At 43.5% G+C, this 16,273-nt stretch overlaps 1 protein-coding gene across 1 annotated transcript; it reads left to right on the top strand.

Moving 5' to 3' along the window:
- The first annotated feature begins 4,977 nt into the window (after positions 1–4,977).
- Positions 4,978–10,280, top strand: LOC142950667 (N-acylneuraminate cytidylyltransferase-like). The gene is made up of 8 exons (XM_076092225.1): positions 4,978–5,208; positions 5,709–5,851; positions 6,021–6,176; positions 7,919–8,055; positions 8,214–8,308; positions 8,679–8,850; positions 8,938–9,103; positions 9,606–10,280. The coding sequence occupies exons 1-8, from the start codon at positions 4,985–4,987 to the stop codon at positions 9,818–9,820; spliced, it is 1,308 nt and encodes a 435-aa protein (XP_075948340.1). The 5' UTR covers positions 4,978–4,984; the 3' UTR covers positions 9,821–10,280.
- The last annotated feature ends 5,993 nt before the right edge of the window (positions 10,281–16,273 follow it).

Raw genomic sequence — 16,273 nt, forward strand, 5'->3', positions numbered from 1 at the left:
TGTAAAGACACGGATACAAAGAGCACTGATCTACGGCATAAATCACCGCTCTTTGTATCCGTGTTTTAAAATTAATATTTGACTTTCGATCATCTTCAGTTTAATTTCCCTCTCACTCATTAGCAACAGTAGTTGACTACATGCAGTTTAAAATTCATTTATCCATGTACACAGTCAGATGAATTGTATTGATTGCATTGTTTGATGCAATACAGTTCGTGATATAGTTTAATCAAAGTCATGTTTGCGTTCACATAAATGTTGCTGTTCGCACTGATATTTGTTTGTCCACTGTATTGTGCTGATTTAGTGAACGCAGAGTGTAGCCGGTAAGGACACGCAAAGTAAGTGTTCACCCGTTCTACCACTAGATGGCAGTATAAGTGTATTTAAACCATAGATTTAGTCATATTTACCTGTGCTTTCGTTAATTATCTAGGTTATTGATACAGATGTATTTAATGCTGATTATTTCATCTGATATTTCATGTTTATGGTTCATTTGCATTAGTTGTATACATCATGTAGAGACAGAGGAGGAGCTTAAACTATTTCAAGTCCGTCTCTTAAAGGCGCAGATCCGTGATGCTGATTCAGCACAAAATTAAAAGAAAAAAAATCAGCTAATGCTAAACAAATGCCTGTTCAGCAAGCTGAGCCACACACTTTCCCCTTCCCACAATCACAACAGCAACAGTATTATCAGCCACCGTCTGCACAAACACAGCAATGGCGGCAGCCTCAGAGGGGCTATCAAAGACCATCTCAGGGCTTTAGAGGGAAAGGCAGGGGAAGATATATGTCAAATCAGCAAGGGGGAAGACCAGGAGGCCCAGGAGGTCAGGGGTGTTACATCTGTGGAGACCCAGGCCATTGGGTTCGTGATTGCCCACAGGGCCCCTCCCAACAGCAGTGTGGCCCAGTGCCACACTGGGCCCCGCCCAGAGGGGGAGGTCCACCACCGCCAGCCCAACAGCAGCCCAGCCTGCCTCAAGGGGCGGTGCCCACTCAGGCCTGGCAGAGCAACCACTAGGGGTGCCCAAGCAACCCCAACGCTCCACAAAGTGGGTTGAGCGACCCCATGTTAAGGTGTACTGTTTTACATACACCTGTTGACATGATGGTTGACTGTGGGGCGAGATACTCTACGATGACAAAGACTTTGCCAAAAATGACAATGTCCACTACAGCAGTATCGCCTCTCTTGACCCAGGTGGGCACTCAGACTTTTCACAAGGCATTTTCTCCCTTTTCCAGCTTTGGAAGCCCTGGGTTGCACAGCGTGCTCCATATGCTCCTCCAGCTGATCCCCTCCATGTCACCCTGAATTACTTACGCCTGACGATTTGTACACAGAGGCTTTTGAATCTGAACTTGCAGGAGGTGTTTGGCACATAGCATCACCTTGTTTGTTTGTGGGAAGAGAGGGTGTTGTTGCTGCAGTTACCTTAACAGAAGAACAGCTAAAATGGTATGAATTATCAGAAGACAGCTCCCCTCACGTCTCTCTGGCTCTGCATGAAGCCAGGCATGAAGCCAGGCAATTGGGCCCAATGACTAAAGGACTGTCTCAGTTGACAGATTAGCAGCCTACTCAGTGCCCTGCCATCATGTTTTCACCTTCAGATAACAGCTGGAAAATAACACATCACACACGTGACACAGTTGTTTTGCCACAAACCACATTGGATCGGTGTCATGGTTTCACTGAAACCATGTTTGCATCGCGTCCTGATTCTCTTGTCCTGACCCACCTCCCCTACGGATGTGGGTCACCGCACACACTCATCGGTTTCATTTGCACTCGAGGCGAATATGCAGCCTATTTGGAGGACACAGTATCCTCTCAAACCTGAAGCGGAAGCAGGTATTAAAGACACGATTGATGGCCTATTCAAAGCAGGTGTTTTGGTTCCTTGCCATTCACCGTGGAACACACCGATTCTCCCTGTCCCAAAACCTAACACTGATAAATACAGAATGGTTCATGACTTAAGGCTGATCACCACACAGTCTATGTCCGTGCCCAACCCTTACACTGCTCTCTCATCATTGTCTCCTGCTCAGTCACATTTCACTGTCACTGACCTCGCAAATGCGTTTTTCTGTCTTCCACCTGACCCAGCCTTACAAGAGGTATTTGCATTTACTTTCCAGGGACAGCAGTACACGTACACCAGACGGCCACAAGGCTTGGTTCTCTCGCCAGGACTGTTTAACCAACATTTGAAACATGACTTGTCAACTCTTGAACTTCCTGAGGACGTATTGTTAATTCAATATGTGGACGACTTACTGATTGCTGCTCCATCAGCAGAGACATGCATGAGTGCAAGCCACCAGGTGCTCGCACGATTGGCTGCCTGCGGGTTTAAAGTAAGCAAAACCAAGGTTCAACTCTGCAGACAGGTTGTTGCCTTCTTAGGCCGAGAAGTTGCTCAAAACTCTTCTGGCCTCTCTAGTGCTCATAAAACATCAATCCTGCACCACTCAAAACCTACCACAGTAAAAGACATGCTCACTGTTCTAGGCCTGACAGGCTACAGCAGACACTACATCGCAGCATACACAGACAGAACAGCTCCGTTACTCCTTGTCCGATGCTGTCTCACTCTCTGTGCCAGACTACACATTGCCTTTCTATTTGGATGTTTCTGAAAAAGCAGGCATTGTCAATGCCGCCTTATCTCAGAAAAAAGAGGGGGGTAGAGACGTACTAATGTACTACAGTGTAACGAACATAATGCTAAACCAACAGTAAAACCAACCATGGGCAGCTATCCAGTTCCTACAGCGCCATGGCAAGAGATACTGATCGATCCTAGAGACATGGGACAAGAACAACGAGTTGGGGGTTACAGGTTCATGTTAGTAATAGTCGACTGTTTCTCAAAGTGGGTGGAGGCAGTCCCCACTAAAAAAGAGGACGCCGCATCAGTAATAAAGTATTTAATAAATCAACATATCCCGAGGCATGGACTCCCTATGAGGATAAGATCAGATAATGGTACACATTTTTCAAGCAAGGACCTAAAAAAGGTAGAGGCTGCGTTAAACATAAGGCACTCTTACGGTTCAGTGTATCACCCACAGTCTCAGGGGAAGGTGGAGAGAGCAAACAGAACTCTCAAGGACAAGATGGCAGGTTTCTCTCCCCATGAATTAGTAACAGGAAGAAGGATGCCAGGACCGGCATCCAGTGGCCCTCTGAAAGAGCCTGTAGAGCTATCGTGTATAGAGGGTAAAGTATGATGCACTAACAACATTGGTAGCTTCCCTCTCTCAACAGGCGCAGAACCTAAATAAGATAACAGCCGTGGCCAGGGCTCCGGCAAGTATAGTGAGTTGCAGTAGTCCAGGCGGGAGATGACAAGAGCCTGGATGAGCACCTGCGCCGTCTCGTCAGTGGGTACTTCTCAAGTCTCTTAATTGTCGTTTCCTCGCTCCTCGATCGAGGATGGAGGAGGGACCTCGGAGGAGCCACGAGCGAGGAACCAGGAGAACAGACTTCCAGGAAGTCTTTTAACGGCCAACACGCCCCCTCATTGACTGACTGACTGGAGTTTAACACCAGAGTGAAGACGGATCACAGATTAAACTCAAGCTTTATATTTGATTAGGTTTCTGATTCAACATCTGGTTTAAATAAATGTTCATTGTAGTCTGAACAACAAAACGACCACAAACAACTTTCTTCATTTATTAGAAAGATTTGTGTTTTCATGATCTGATATTTCCCTCAATAACTTTTATTATGAATACAATTAAAGTCAGAGAGAGCTGGAGGGATGAAACACTTTTTACATCATTCCTGAGTGATGAGTTTTATCATTTAAGAGAAACAATAATCATATTCTGGGTTATTTAATAATGACGCCACAGTCACAATTTCAAAACGTACAGACACAAATTATTCGTAAATAAGACGATCGCATTCCGCCGGTAGAAATGGATCCTGTGCTTATAAACAGAACACAGAACACAGTTTAACAGACTACAGAGAGAAACACCTCTACAGTGGTGATTACTGTGTGTCTTTATTAGTTATTAGTATTATTAGTTACTGTTATTAAGTACAGTGATCATGTGAACAGACACAAACTTATCAAAAGTCTCTCCAGCTGTTAAAGCCGACTGACAGCTGATCCAGCTGTGATCAGCTGATCCTCCGTCATCAGAAACAGACGTCGCTTCACGTGACGCAACTGAAGAAAGGACGTCTCATGTTACTTAAAACATATCTCCTCGTTCCTCTCTCCTCGCATGGTTTCCTCCATGCATCCCTGGTGGGCGGGACTAAGACGCAAGGAAAGGACGCAAGTGAGGGAAACGGGGATGCAGTTAAGAGACTTGAGAAGTAGAGGAAGGGGAGAATCCTCCTGATGTTGTAGAGCAGGAACCTGCAGGAGCGTGTAAAACATATCATTAAAAATAAGTGTAGGAAGTGTAGGAAATTGCTCCTGTAGCTGTGCCTACGGTGTAGAAATAATATAGAATCTGAATTGTAAGTCGCTTTGGATAAAAGCGTCTGCTTAATGACTGTAATGTAATGTAAGTGTCACAATAAGTGGAGGATACTATTTTCTGTGACCAGTCTGCAATAATCAACATCCAATTAAAATCTGAATTCTGTCTCATGTGAAACTTCTTTGACCATGGTTGTACTTATTGTGATGAACTTTCATAATGATCAGAATACGAAAAAAAGCAAATGACACTGACACTGATGGCGATGTTTATCACTAAAAAAGAAGAAGACGTGGATTCAGCAAACTTTATCTGCTGCTCCATTTTAATCATGACACATATTGTGTGTTCTCTTGGAGGCGCTACATTTAGCGAAACACCGCAACTGCTTTTTCCGGTTTGCCTGGTTCAGAGAACTGTCTGTACTACTGTTTCACGGACTCACCGTGTCAGGTCAGATACTACCGTGTATGAGTGGCGCTCCACGAACATTATTTTTAAGTGAAATTGAGTCGTTATGGCTTCCAGGAAAAGATGCCCAGCGGGTGAAAACGGCGAGAAGGACGGATCGCAACCCGAACGCAAGCACCTGAGAGCGGACGGGAAGCGACACGTAGCTGCCTTGATTCTGGCGAGGGGAGGAAGCAAAGGGATCCCCCTAAAAAACATCAAAATGTTAGCCGGGGTCCCGCTCCTCGGATGGGTGCTCAGGGCTGCTGTGGACTCCGACATGTTCGACAGGTAGATACAATTATTGCAGGATATGATATTGACACAATGACCTTTAAACACTGCACATGACTTACTTATATGCGTATGTATTTGTAAATGTTCTTGTTATGGAATGTTATTTGGACAATATAAGCTTTTTATTTAACGAGGATTTAAGGTTTATGATGGAGTAATTTTCACCTTTTTTGACATTTAATGAACCGAATGATTATTTGAGATAGATTCATGTTGTTTTCCTTCTGTACTTTATTTATAATGGCCTCATTAATAAAGGCGACCTACACTAAATGTGTTGCATCTTAAATGATAAACTTTACAAGAAAATAGTTTGAGTTGAACCTTTTATTTTCCTTCACGACTTAAATTAATCTGTAGAAGAAAAAGATTAAAGATGAGAAGGAAAAACAAGTAAGACAAAGCGTCAAAACATGAGTTAGACAGAAAATACATATTGAAGTAATCACATATGAAGAGATTATTACAATGACGGCACACTTTCATTTCCTCAGTGTTTGGGTTTCGACTGACCATGACGAGATCGAGCAGGTGGCAAAATCCTGGGGCGCCCAGGTGCACCGCAGGAGCCTTGAAGTCTCCAAAGACTCTTCCTCGTCCCTGGAAACCATTCAAGAGTTTATGAGGCTCAACCCAGGTATGTCCCCAGACACCAGGATGTGCAACCTGTTGTGCCACATCAGGCCCGGGTGGTGTAATAATACCGCCACGACGTGTTTGATCAGTGACAAGGTCCCTCAGAGCGGACACAAAGCAGCTGTGTGATTATAGTGAATTTGTGATTATAGTGAATTTGTTTTTCACAGAGATAGATGTGGTGTGCAACATCCAGGCTACCTCCCCGTGTCTCCACCCGTTCCATTTGACGGAGGCCCTGAAGATGATCACGCAGCAGGGCTTTGATTCCATCTTCTCCGTGGTCAGGAGACACCAGTTCCGCTGGCAGGAGGTCAAGAAAGGATGTAAGCCAACAACAATATCCACATTTCTTCAACAGCACAACACTTCATCTGCAAACTCTTGTGGTTGCAAAAAGAAGTCTGATTGTGTAGAAGTCTGTGAGAAAATGACTCTACTTCTCTCTTGATTTATTACCTCAGTAAACATTGTAAACATGAGTTTATGGTCTCAATCTCTAGTTCCAAGTCTTCTTCAATACAGCATGATATTCATTTAGTAAATGATGGTCCATTTAGAGTCAAACAGACCATAAAGCAGGGGATGCTTTTCAGAGTCAAAGTGTGTTATTTCTTTCTTTATTCACAGTGACAGTGTTTTGGAAGCAGCACCTCCACAAACATTCTTGTCATTGTGGTGGAAGGGAGTTTTATGTCACTGAGCAATCCGTTGACCATGTCACTCATATGTGGCATGTCTCCAACTTGTTATTCAAGTTTTGCTTGTTTGATTCACCGTCATGATACGTCTAAAAGAAAATTGTAGACACCAGGCGTGTCTCCAAGATAAGATAAGACAATCCTTCATTTGTCCCTCAGCGGGGACATTTGCTGGATCACAGCAGCAAAGTGAGCGGTGCACCAAGAGACATCAGTAGAAAACAAAGTACAATAAATAATCAAACAGTAAAGGCATAATAAATAAGTAAACTGTTAAAAAAAAGAACTTCAAATACAATATAGTCAGCTTGAGTTGAATACACACATAAAAAGGTAACTCCTAACCAGTAAAACCCATTGTTGGGACTTCACCATGTGGTTGGAACAAAGGGAGTTGGGCTTATATGGTTCAACAGCCCGATTTGGGTTAAAATCACACCAAGCCCCACCAGACGTTAAATCTCACCTACGTGTGATTTTTGGTTCAAACTCAACACTAAAGTCCCATTGGACGAGGGCCACAGCACCACAGGGGGCTCCCTGTGGCATCACTGAGATTATAAAAATCTGCGTTACCTCCGGCCCTGTGCCATCCCACGCAATTCGATTCGCATGAAAGGGGACGCGCACAACGTTGTTGCTGTTAAGAAAACCTAGGAATAGTTCTACATTCGCTGGACGAACAATAGACTGTTTTGGACCTCGAAAGAGAAGCGGACCACTTTAACCTGCAGAAGGAAGAAGCCCATTCTTCAGAGGCAAATGTCGACTTTAACAGGAAGAGAACTTGTACTTCTCTTCCTGTTAAAGTCGACATTTGCAGGTCGTCAGGAAGAAAAAATCCATTCACAGTAACACATCGACTGCTACAAAGCCATCTCAGAGTAAGAGGCTTGTGTCTGGGCAGAGATAGGTCATAGTGTGTTTGTCACCTTGTTTTGTTTTGTTCTAAGTTACTGTACTGTGTCGTGTTATTGTGTATGTTTACGGACTTCAGAGTTCCATGCTGCTGTAATAGTGTTGTGGTTAGATCAGTCACCGCGAGAAAGGTTGGGAACTGTAACTATCAGTTAACAGACCAAAACTGCGGCTGGACGAATCGGGTTTCTGTGTGATGGAGAAACAGTTCCTGTATTTTACTGCGGCGGCTTTGTTTTGAGTGTTCCTCTTTTCTCTTCTTCTCTTTGCCTTTTTGTTTAACTGCTGTCATTGTATTTATGTAAATATAAATCTACGCATTTGGGATCATTTTTATAGAGAACTATTCTACAAGTTCTCACATTGCTTTTGCATTTTGCAACATATTAACATCCCCATGTATTGTCGAACAGACCTTTTTTTTAACCCTTACCCTGCCTCCCTTCTAGCTGGGGAGGTTACCAAGGCGTTCAACCTGGACCCGGCCCACCGTCCGCGCCGTCAGGACTGGGATGGAGAGCTGTGTGAGAACGGCTCGTTTTACATCTACCTCAAAGAGGCCATGGTGAATACGGCACTTGTGCAGGTAACTGACATGTAACCAATGTTGGATTTAATACCAGTAATACAGCCCACGGAAAATATCTCTTCCGTGAGGCTGTGCGAAAAAGCTGTAACTTACCTTCTTCCACAATTTGATTTCATACGGTTTAATGTTGCAAGTTTCTGTTTCGGTCTCTCCAGGGCGGTAAGGTAGCGTACTACGAGATGCTGCCAGAGTTCAGCGTGGACATCGATGTGGACATCGACTGGCCTGTGGCGGAACAGAGGGTTCTCCGGTGAGGGTTGGCAGATTGGACGATGATATTGGTCATCAATGTTTGTGGTCTTTTTATTTTGCCAATTTAATGGTCTGCCTCTTTGAGAATTCAACTTGTTAAATAACTATCCTCTTAAGTGCAATTCACAAATAGAAACTATCAAAATAAACGTTGCACACAGCATCTTTACTGTACAGAAAAGGATTAGTGGTGGAGGGAGGATCAGAAAAAGGGGACGGATATTGTAATTTCACACCCCAGTTATCTTCATACAGTCTTGCATAGATTTTACAAGGTATACTTGCTATGTCGTCTTTCAGCGAAAAGTCAGACCTGAGTCGATCATTTGTCTTCCCACTCTTTATCCAATCCGTGCTTCTTTCTTCAGGTATGGCTACTTCGGTCGGACCACGCCAGAGGTGGTTCGTCTGATGTTCTGCAATGTTTCCGGATGTTTAACGGAAGGAAGGATCTTCCTGTCCAAGTCCGGAGAGGAGATGGTGTCTATTAATATCAGAGACACCACGGGCATCCGCATGCTGCAGAAAGAAGCAATGGAGGTTGGAACTAGTCTAAACTCTAAAAAGCACCAGTGAGTTGGCTTATGTCATGTGGCCACACACTACCTTCTGTCTTGGCTCCACCAGGTTGTGCTGTTGACGTCCAAGTTGGACTCCGTGACCCAGTCGTTGGCTGACAAACTAGCCGAGAGGACGGGCTGCAAGGTCATCTCGGTGGGAGAGGAGCCCCTGAATGATCTGAGGCCGATGGTGGAGCAGAGGAAGCTGGGTTGGAAGGATGTGGCGTACATGGGTAAAGCCTTTTAAAGTATTTTTAAGAATGTAGTGTTGCGCTCTATCCATGACAAACCATGTCGAGATTAAACGCCACTTCAATCTCAAAGAATATCTCAGCTTTTTTTGTAAATTTATGACTTCATAATGTTGTACATTTGTGACTTTATAATCTTCCAAATTGGCATGTTCTTTATTGTACATTTACCACTTTAATCTCGGATAATATCCAAGTTTATTTTCATATCTTTACTACTTAAGTGCTCTGAATATTGCCCCTAACCCCCGGCTCTGTAATCATTATTTTTAACCTACAGTGGCTCTAATACATCGTCGTAGCTAAAAATGGTTTAGTAATCCAAAAATATTTCAGCAGAAACTTTAATTTCTTGGATTGCAAACATAAACCAGTGCCACCTCGTGGTGTGGATTTATTTTGATCCTCATGCAACAAGCCTTAATTCATAATCGGTCTTTATATTCACATGTGATGTTTATTTCTCCGTCTTGCCTCCTCTCAGGTAGCGACACACAGGATATCAGCTGTCTGAACCTGGCCGGTTTAAGTGCAGTGCCTGGAGACGCTCCGGTGGTCGTCATCAATGCTGCAAAGTACACCTGCCACAGTGCCGGGGGAATGGGAGCCGTGAGGGAGTTTGCGGAGCACATTCTCCTGCAAAAAGAAAAAGCAAAGTCGCAGATGGAGCAGCAGCGCATCGACCGCAAAAACTTTTAATTCTGAATGTGAATCAATAGAAAAGGCCCCCGGGTGTAGTTCAGGCACATATAACTAATCAAACATAAACATAAAAATATTTCAGTATCTGAGATACAACTCTGATTTTAGAGTTAGAAGTCAAATAATTAACCCTGTTTCCACATCAAGGTTTGCTCTCTTCTTGGCTTCAAAAAGTAAGATTATTATGCATGGTCTTTAGACGTTTTACGAAAATGAATTTAACCAAACATTTCACAGATTATACCTTTACCTTAAAAGAACAGTTTTCTTTACAGGACTTGTACAAAGTCAATAAAGTAATCCCTGAATATGAGATAATTATCTATCTATCCATATTATTAATTTTGTATCTGTAAAATCTCATTGGGCAACTTCTGCTTCTGTACAAACCAACGGGTTGAATACTCCATGAAAATGTGACTATTACTTTAACAGGGTTTGCAATTGTTTGTCATGATCTGCTTATTATTTGATGAATCAATAAACAGTTTAGGCTTTAAAATGTCTTAAAAAATTGACTTGACAATGTTGATTTTAAAAGAAGATCCAGGAGTGGTGCACGGTGACTGAATGAACGGTATTCCGCCAGGGCTGTCGGAGTAGTTCAGGCAGATGAGCTACCCTCCTCCTTCCTTCCTCCTCTTTTCTTTTACAACCCATTTCCTAACTGTCATTACATCGTCTTTAACCGCCTTTTCTTTTGTTTAAAACAGGTTTTGGATGTTGTATTTGCATAGAAAGATCTGTAAGCGAGAGAGAGAGAAAGCCTCAAACATCAATGTGTGACTTTTGTTTCCTCCATGAATCAGCACGCAGAGATTTAAGAGAGAGAGAGAGAGAGAGAGAGAGAGAGAGAGAGAGAGAGAGAGCGAGAGAGAGAGAGAGAGAGAGAGAGAGAGAGAGAGAGAGAGAGACCGGTCCAACCTGATGGACACCTTCATCTCTTCTCTGGTCTCTTCCAACATTACTATTATTTATCTGTCGCTCTCCCTCACACCATGTCTCCATATTAAAGGAACAAACATATGCGTTAACTACAGGTGACAATGCATATTTTAGATCCTCATTAGATTGAATTCAACTTTATTGTCACTGCACAAAGCACAGTGACAATACAGTTTGGCATCTAACCATGCAGTGCAAAGAAATACACAGAATAACGAGTAATATGTAAGCAGTTAGGGGGACAAGATGTATGCAGTAAATGACTAAATATATAGTGCAGGTATAAGTACAAGAATGGAAATATAGTGAGATAATATATAAAGATCAGTGCAGACCCATCACACCCTGGACACAAGCTGTTCCACCTCCTCCCCTCTGGTAGGCGCTACAGAGCTCTGTACACCAAAACCACCAGACACAGGGACAGCTCATCAGACACACTGCACCTCCATTCGCACTATTACCACCACACTAACATCCCAAATCCACTGTCATTGTTCTTTATGTTCATGAAATATTCTTCGATATATATTTATATGGTACATAGGTAAATGTTATCTTAGTTCCTCTGTCCTTTGTTGTCTTTAATGTCCTTGTTTTTATATTGTTCTTGTTTATTGTATATTCCATGTATGTAAGTTGAGAGCAATGTGTAAACCGGAGTCAAATTCCATGTAGACTTACGCATACATGGCCAATAAAGCCGATCCTGATTGAATAAACAGCTGGAAGTATGACGTGAATACTGTGTAAACACCACGGATCAGATGTAAAGACACGGATACAAAGAGCACTGATCTACGGCATAAATCACCGCTCTTTGTATCCGTGTTTTAAAATTAATATTTGACTTTCGATCATCTTCAGTTTAATTTCCCTCTCACTCATTAGCAACAGTAGTTGACTACATGCAGTTTAAAATTCATTTATCCATGTACACAGTCAGATGAATTGTATTGATTGCATTGTTTGATGCAATACAGTTCGTGATATAGTTTAATCAAAGTCATGTTTGCGTTCACATAAATGTTGCTGTTCGCACTGATATTTGTTTGTCCACTGTATTGTGCTGATTTAGTGAACGCAGAGTGTAGCCGGTAAGGACACGCAAAGTAAGTGTTCACCCGTTCTACCACTAGATGGCAGTATAAGTGTATTTAAACCATAGATTTAGTCATATTTACCTGTGCTTTCGTTAATTATCTAGGTTATTGATACAGATGTATTTAATGCTGATTATTTCATCTGATATTTCATGTTTATGGTTCATTTGCATTAGTTGTATACATCATGTAGAGACAGAGGAGGAGCTTAAACTATTTCAAGTCCGTCTCTTAAAGGCGCAGATCCGTGATGCTGATTCAGCACAAAATTAAAAGAAAAAAAATCAGCTAATGCTAAACAAATGCCTGTTCAGCAAGCTGAGCCACACACTTTCCCCTTCCCACAATCACAACAGCAACAGTATTATCAGCCACCGTCTGCACAAACACAGCAATGGCGGCAGCCTCAGAGGGGCTATCAAAGACCATCTCAGGGCTTTAGAGGGAAAGGCAGGGGAAGATATATGTCAAATCAGCAAGGGGGAAGACCAGGAGGCCCAGGAGGTCAGGGGTGTTACATCTGTGGAGACCCAGGCCATTGGGTTCGTGATTGCCCACAGGGCCCCTCCCAACAGCAGTGTGGCCCAGTGCCACACTGGGCCCCGCCCAGAGGGGGAGGTCCACCACCGCCAGCCCAACAGCAGCCCAGCCTGCCTCACAGGGGCGGTGCCCACTCAGGCCTGGCAGAGCAACCACTAGGGGTGCCCAAGCAACCCCAACGCTCCACAAAGTGGGTTGAGCGACCCCATGTTAAGGTGTACTGTTTTACATACACCTGTTGACATGATGGTTGACTGTGGGGCGAGATACTCTACGATGACAAAGACTTTGCCAAAAATGACAATGTCCACTACAGCAGTATCGCCTCTCTTGACCCAGGTGGGCACTCAGACTTTTCACAAGGCATTTTCTCCCTTTTCCAGCTTTGGAAGCCCTGGGTTGCACAGCGTGCTCCATATGCTCCTCCAGCTGATCCCCTCCATGTCACCCTGAATTACTTACGCCTGACGATTTGTACACAGAGGCTTTTGAATCTGAACTTGCAGGAGGTGTTTGGCACATAGCATCACCTTGTTTGTTTGTGGGAAGAGAGGGTGTTGTTACTGCAGTTACCTTAACAGAAGAACAGCTAAAATGGTATGAATTATCAGAAGACAGCTCCCCTCACGTCTCTCTGGCTCTGCATGAAGCCAGGCATGAAGCCAGGCAATTGGGCCCAATGACTAAAGGACTGTCTCAGTTGACAGATTAGCAGCCTACTCAGTGCCCTGCCATCATGTTTTCACCTTCAGATAACAGCTGGAAAATAACACATCACACACATGACACAGTTGTTTTGCCACAAACCACATTGGATCGGTGTCATGGTTTCACTGAAACCATGTTTGCATCGCGTCCTGATTCTCTTGTCCTGACCCACCTCCCCTACGGATGTGGGTCACCGCACACACTCATCGGTTTCATTTGCACTCGAGGCAAATATGCAGCCTATTTGGAGGACACAGTATCCTCTCAAACCTGAAGCGGAAGCAGGTATTAAAGACACGATTGATGGCCTATTCAAAGCAGGTGTTTTGGTTCCTTGCCATTCACCGTGGAACACACCGATTCTCCCTGTCCCAAAACCTAACACTGATAAATACAGAATGGTTCATGACTTAAGGCTGATCACCACACAGTCTATGTCCGTGCCCAACCCTTACACTGCTCTCTCATCATTGTCTCCTGCTCAGTCACATTTCACTGTCATTGACCTCGCAAATGCATTTTTCTGTCTTCCACCTGACCCAGCCTTACAAGAGGTATTTGCATTTACTTTCCAGGGACAGCAGTACACGTACACCAGACTGACACAAGGTTTGGTTCTCTCGCCAGGACTGTTTAACCGACATTTGAAACATGACTTGTCAACTCTTGAACTTCCTGAGGACGTATTGTTAATTCAATATGTGGACGACTTACTGATTGCTGCTCCATCAGCAGAGACATGCATGAGTGCAAGCCACCAGGTGCTCGCACGATTGGCTGCCTGCGGGTTTAAAGTAAGCAAAACTAAGGTTCAACTCTGCAGACAGGTTGTTGCCTTCTTAGGCCGAGAAGTTGCTCAAAACTCTTCTGGCCTCTCTAGTGCTCATAAAACATCAATCCTGCACCACTCAAAACCTACCACAGTAAAAGACATGCTCACTGTTCTAGGCCTGACAGGCTACAGCAGACACTACATCGCAGCATACACAGACAGAACAGCTCCGTTACTCCTTGTCCGATGCTGTCTCACTCTCTGTGCCAGACTACACATTGCCTTTCTATTTGGATGTTTCTGAAAAAGCAGGCATTGTCAATGCCGCCTTATCTCAGAAAAAAGAGGGGGGTAGAGACGTACTAATGTACTACAGTGTAACGAACATAATGCTAAACCAACAGTAAAACCAACCATGGGCAGCTATCCAGTTCCTACAGCGCCATGGCAAGAGATACTGATCGATCCTAGAGACATGGGACAAGAACAACGAGTTGGGGGTTACAGGTTCATGTTAGTAATAGTCGACTGTTTCTCAAAGTGGGTGGAGGCAGTCCCCACTAAAAAAGAGGACGCCGCATCAGTAATAAAGTATTTAATAAATCAACATATCCCGAGGCATGGACTCCCTATGAGGATAAGATCAGATAATGGTACACATTTTTCAAGCAAGGACCTAAAAAAGGTAGAGGCTGCGTTAAACATAAGGCACTCTTACGGTTCAGTGTATCACCCACAGTCTCAGGGGAAGGTGGAGAGAGCAAACAGAACTCTCAAGGACAAGATGGCAGGTTTCTCTCCCCATGAATTAGTAACAGGAAGAAGGATGCCAGGACCGGCATCCAGTGGCCCTCTGAAAGAGCCTGTAGAGCTATCGTGTATAGAGGGTAAAGTATGATGCACTAACAACATTGGTAGCTTCCCTCTCTCAACAGGCGCAGAACCTAAATAAGATAACAGCCGTGGCCAGGGCTCCGGCAAGTATAGTGAGTTGCAGTAGTCCAGGCGGGAGATGACAAGAGCCTGGATGAGCACCTGCGCCGTCTCGTCAGTGGGTACTTCTCAAGTCTCTTAATTGTCGTTTCCTCGCTCCTCGATCGAGGATGGAGGAGGGACCTCGGAGGAGCCACGAGCGAGGAACCAGGAGAACAGACTTCCAGGAAGTCTTTTAACGGCCAACACGCCCCCTCATTGACTGACTGACTGGAGTTTAACACCAGAGTGAAGACGGATCACAGATTAAACTCAAGCTTTATATTTGATTAGGTTTCTGATTCAACATCTGGTTTAAATAAATGTTCATTGTAGTCTGAACAACAAAACGACCACAAACAACTTTCTTCATTTATTAGAAAGATTTGTGTTTTCATGATCTGATATTTCCCTCAATAACTTTTATTATGAATACAATTAAAGTCAGAGAGAGCTGGAGGGATGAAACACTTTTTACATCATTCCTGAGTGTTTGATGAGTTTTATCATTTAAGAGAAACAATAATCATATTCTGGGTTATTTAATAATGACGCCACAGTCACAATTTCAAAACGTACAGACACAAATTATTCGTAAATAAGACGATCGCATTCCGCCGGTAGAAATGGATCCTGTGCTTATAAACAGAACACAGAACACAGTTTAACAGACTACAGAGAGAAACACCTCTACAGTGGTGATTACTGTGTGTCTTTATTAGTTATTAGTATTATTAGTTACTGTTATTAAGTACAGTGATCATGTGAACAGACACAAACTTATCAAAAGTCTCTCCAGCTGTTAAAGCCGACTGACAGCTGATCCAGCTGTGATCAGCTGATCCTCCGTCATCAGAAACAGACGTCGCTTCACGTGACGCAACTGAAGAAAGGACGTCTCATGTTACTTAAAACATATCTCCTCGTTCCTCTCTCCTCGCATGGTTTCCTCCATGCATCCCTGGTGGGCGGGACTAAGACGCAAGGAAAGGACGCAAGTGAGGGAAACGGGGATGCAGTTAAGAGACTTGAGAAGTAGAGGAAGGGGAGAATCCTCCTGATGTTGTAGAGCAGGAACCTGCAGGAGCGTGTAAAACATATCATTAAAAATAAGTGTAGGAAGTGTAGGAAATTGCTCCTGTAGCTGTGCCTACGGTGTAGAAATAATATAGAATCTGAATTGTAAGTCGCTTTGGATAAAAGCGTCTGCTTAATGACTGTAATGTAATGTAAGTGTCACAATAAGTGGAGGATACTATTTTCTGTGACCAGTCTGCAATAATCAACATCCAATTAAAATCTGAATTCTGTCTCATGTGAAACTTCTTTGACCATGGTTGTACTTATTGTGATGAACTTTCATAATGATCAGAATACGAAAAAAAGCAAATGACACTGACACTGATGGCG

This window comes from Anarhichas minor, unplaced genomic scaffold (assembly GCF_050575085.1).
Source record: "Anarhichas minor isolate MPS153535 unplaced genomic scaffold, ASM5057508v1 ptg000016l, whole genome shotgun sequence".
Classification (NCBI taxonomy): Eukaryota; Metazoa; Chordata; class Actinopteri; order Perciformes; family Anarhichadidae; genus Anarhichas; species Anarhichas minor.

What these genes read in the sequence shown, in the direction of transcription:
- LOC142950667 (XM_076092225.1), top strand. Translation starts at nt 4,985, where the DNA reads ATGGCTTCCAGGAAAAGATGCCCAGCGGGTGAAAACGGCGAGAAGGAC. An exon ending in GTTTATGAGGCTCAACCCAG is followed by an intron (nt 5,852 to 6,020) that starts GTATGTCCCCAG and finishes TGTTTTTCACAG; the next exon opens with AGATAGATGTGGTGTGCAAC. An exon ending in TGCAGAAAGAAGCAATGGAG is followed by an intron (nt 8,851 to 8,937) that starts GTTGGAACTAGT and finishes TGGCTCCACCAG; the next exon opens with GTTGTGCTGTTGACGTCCAA.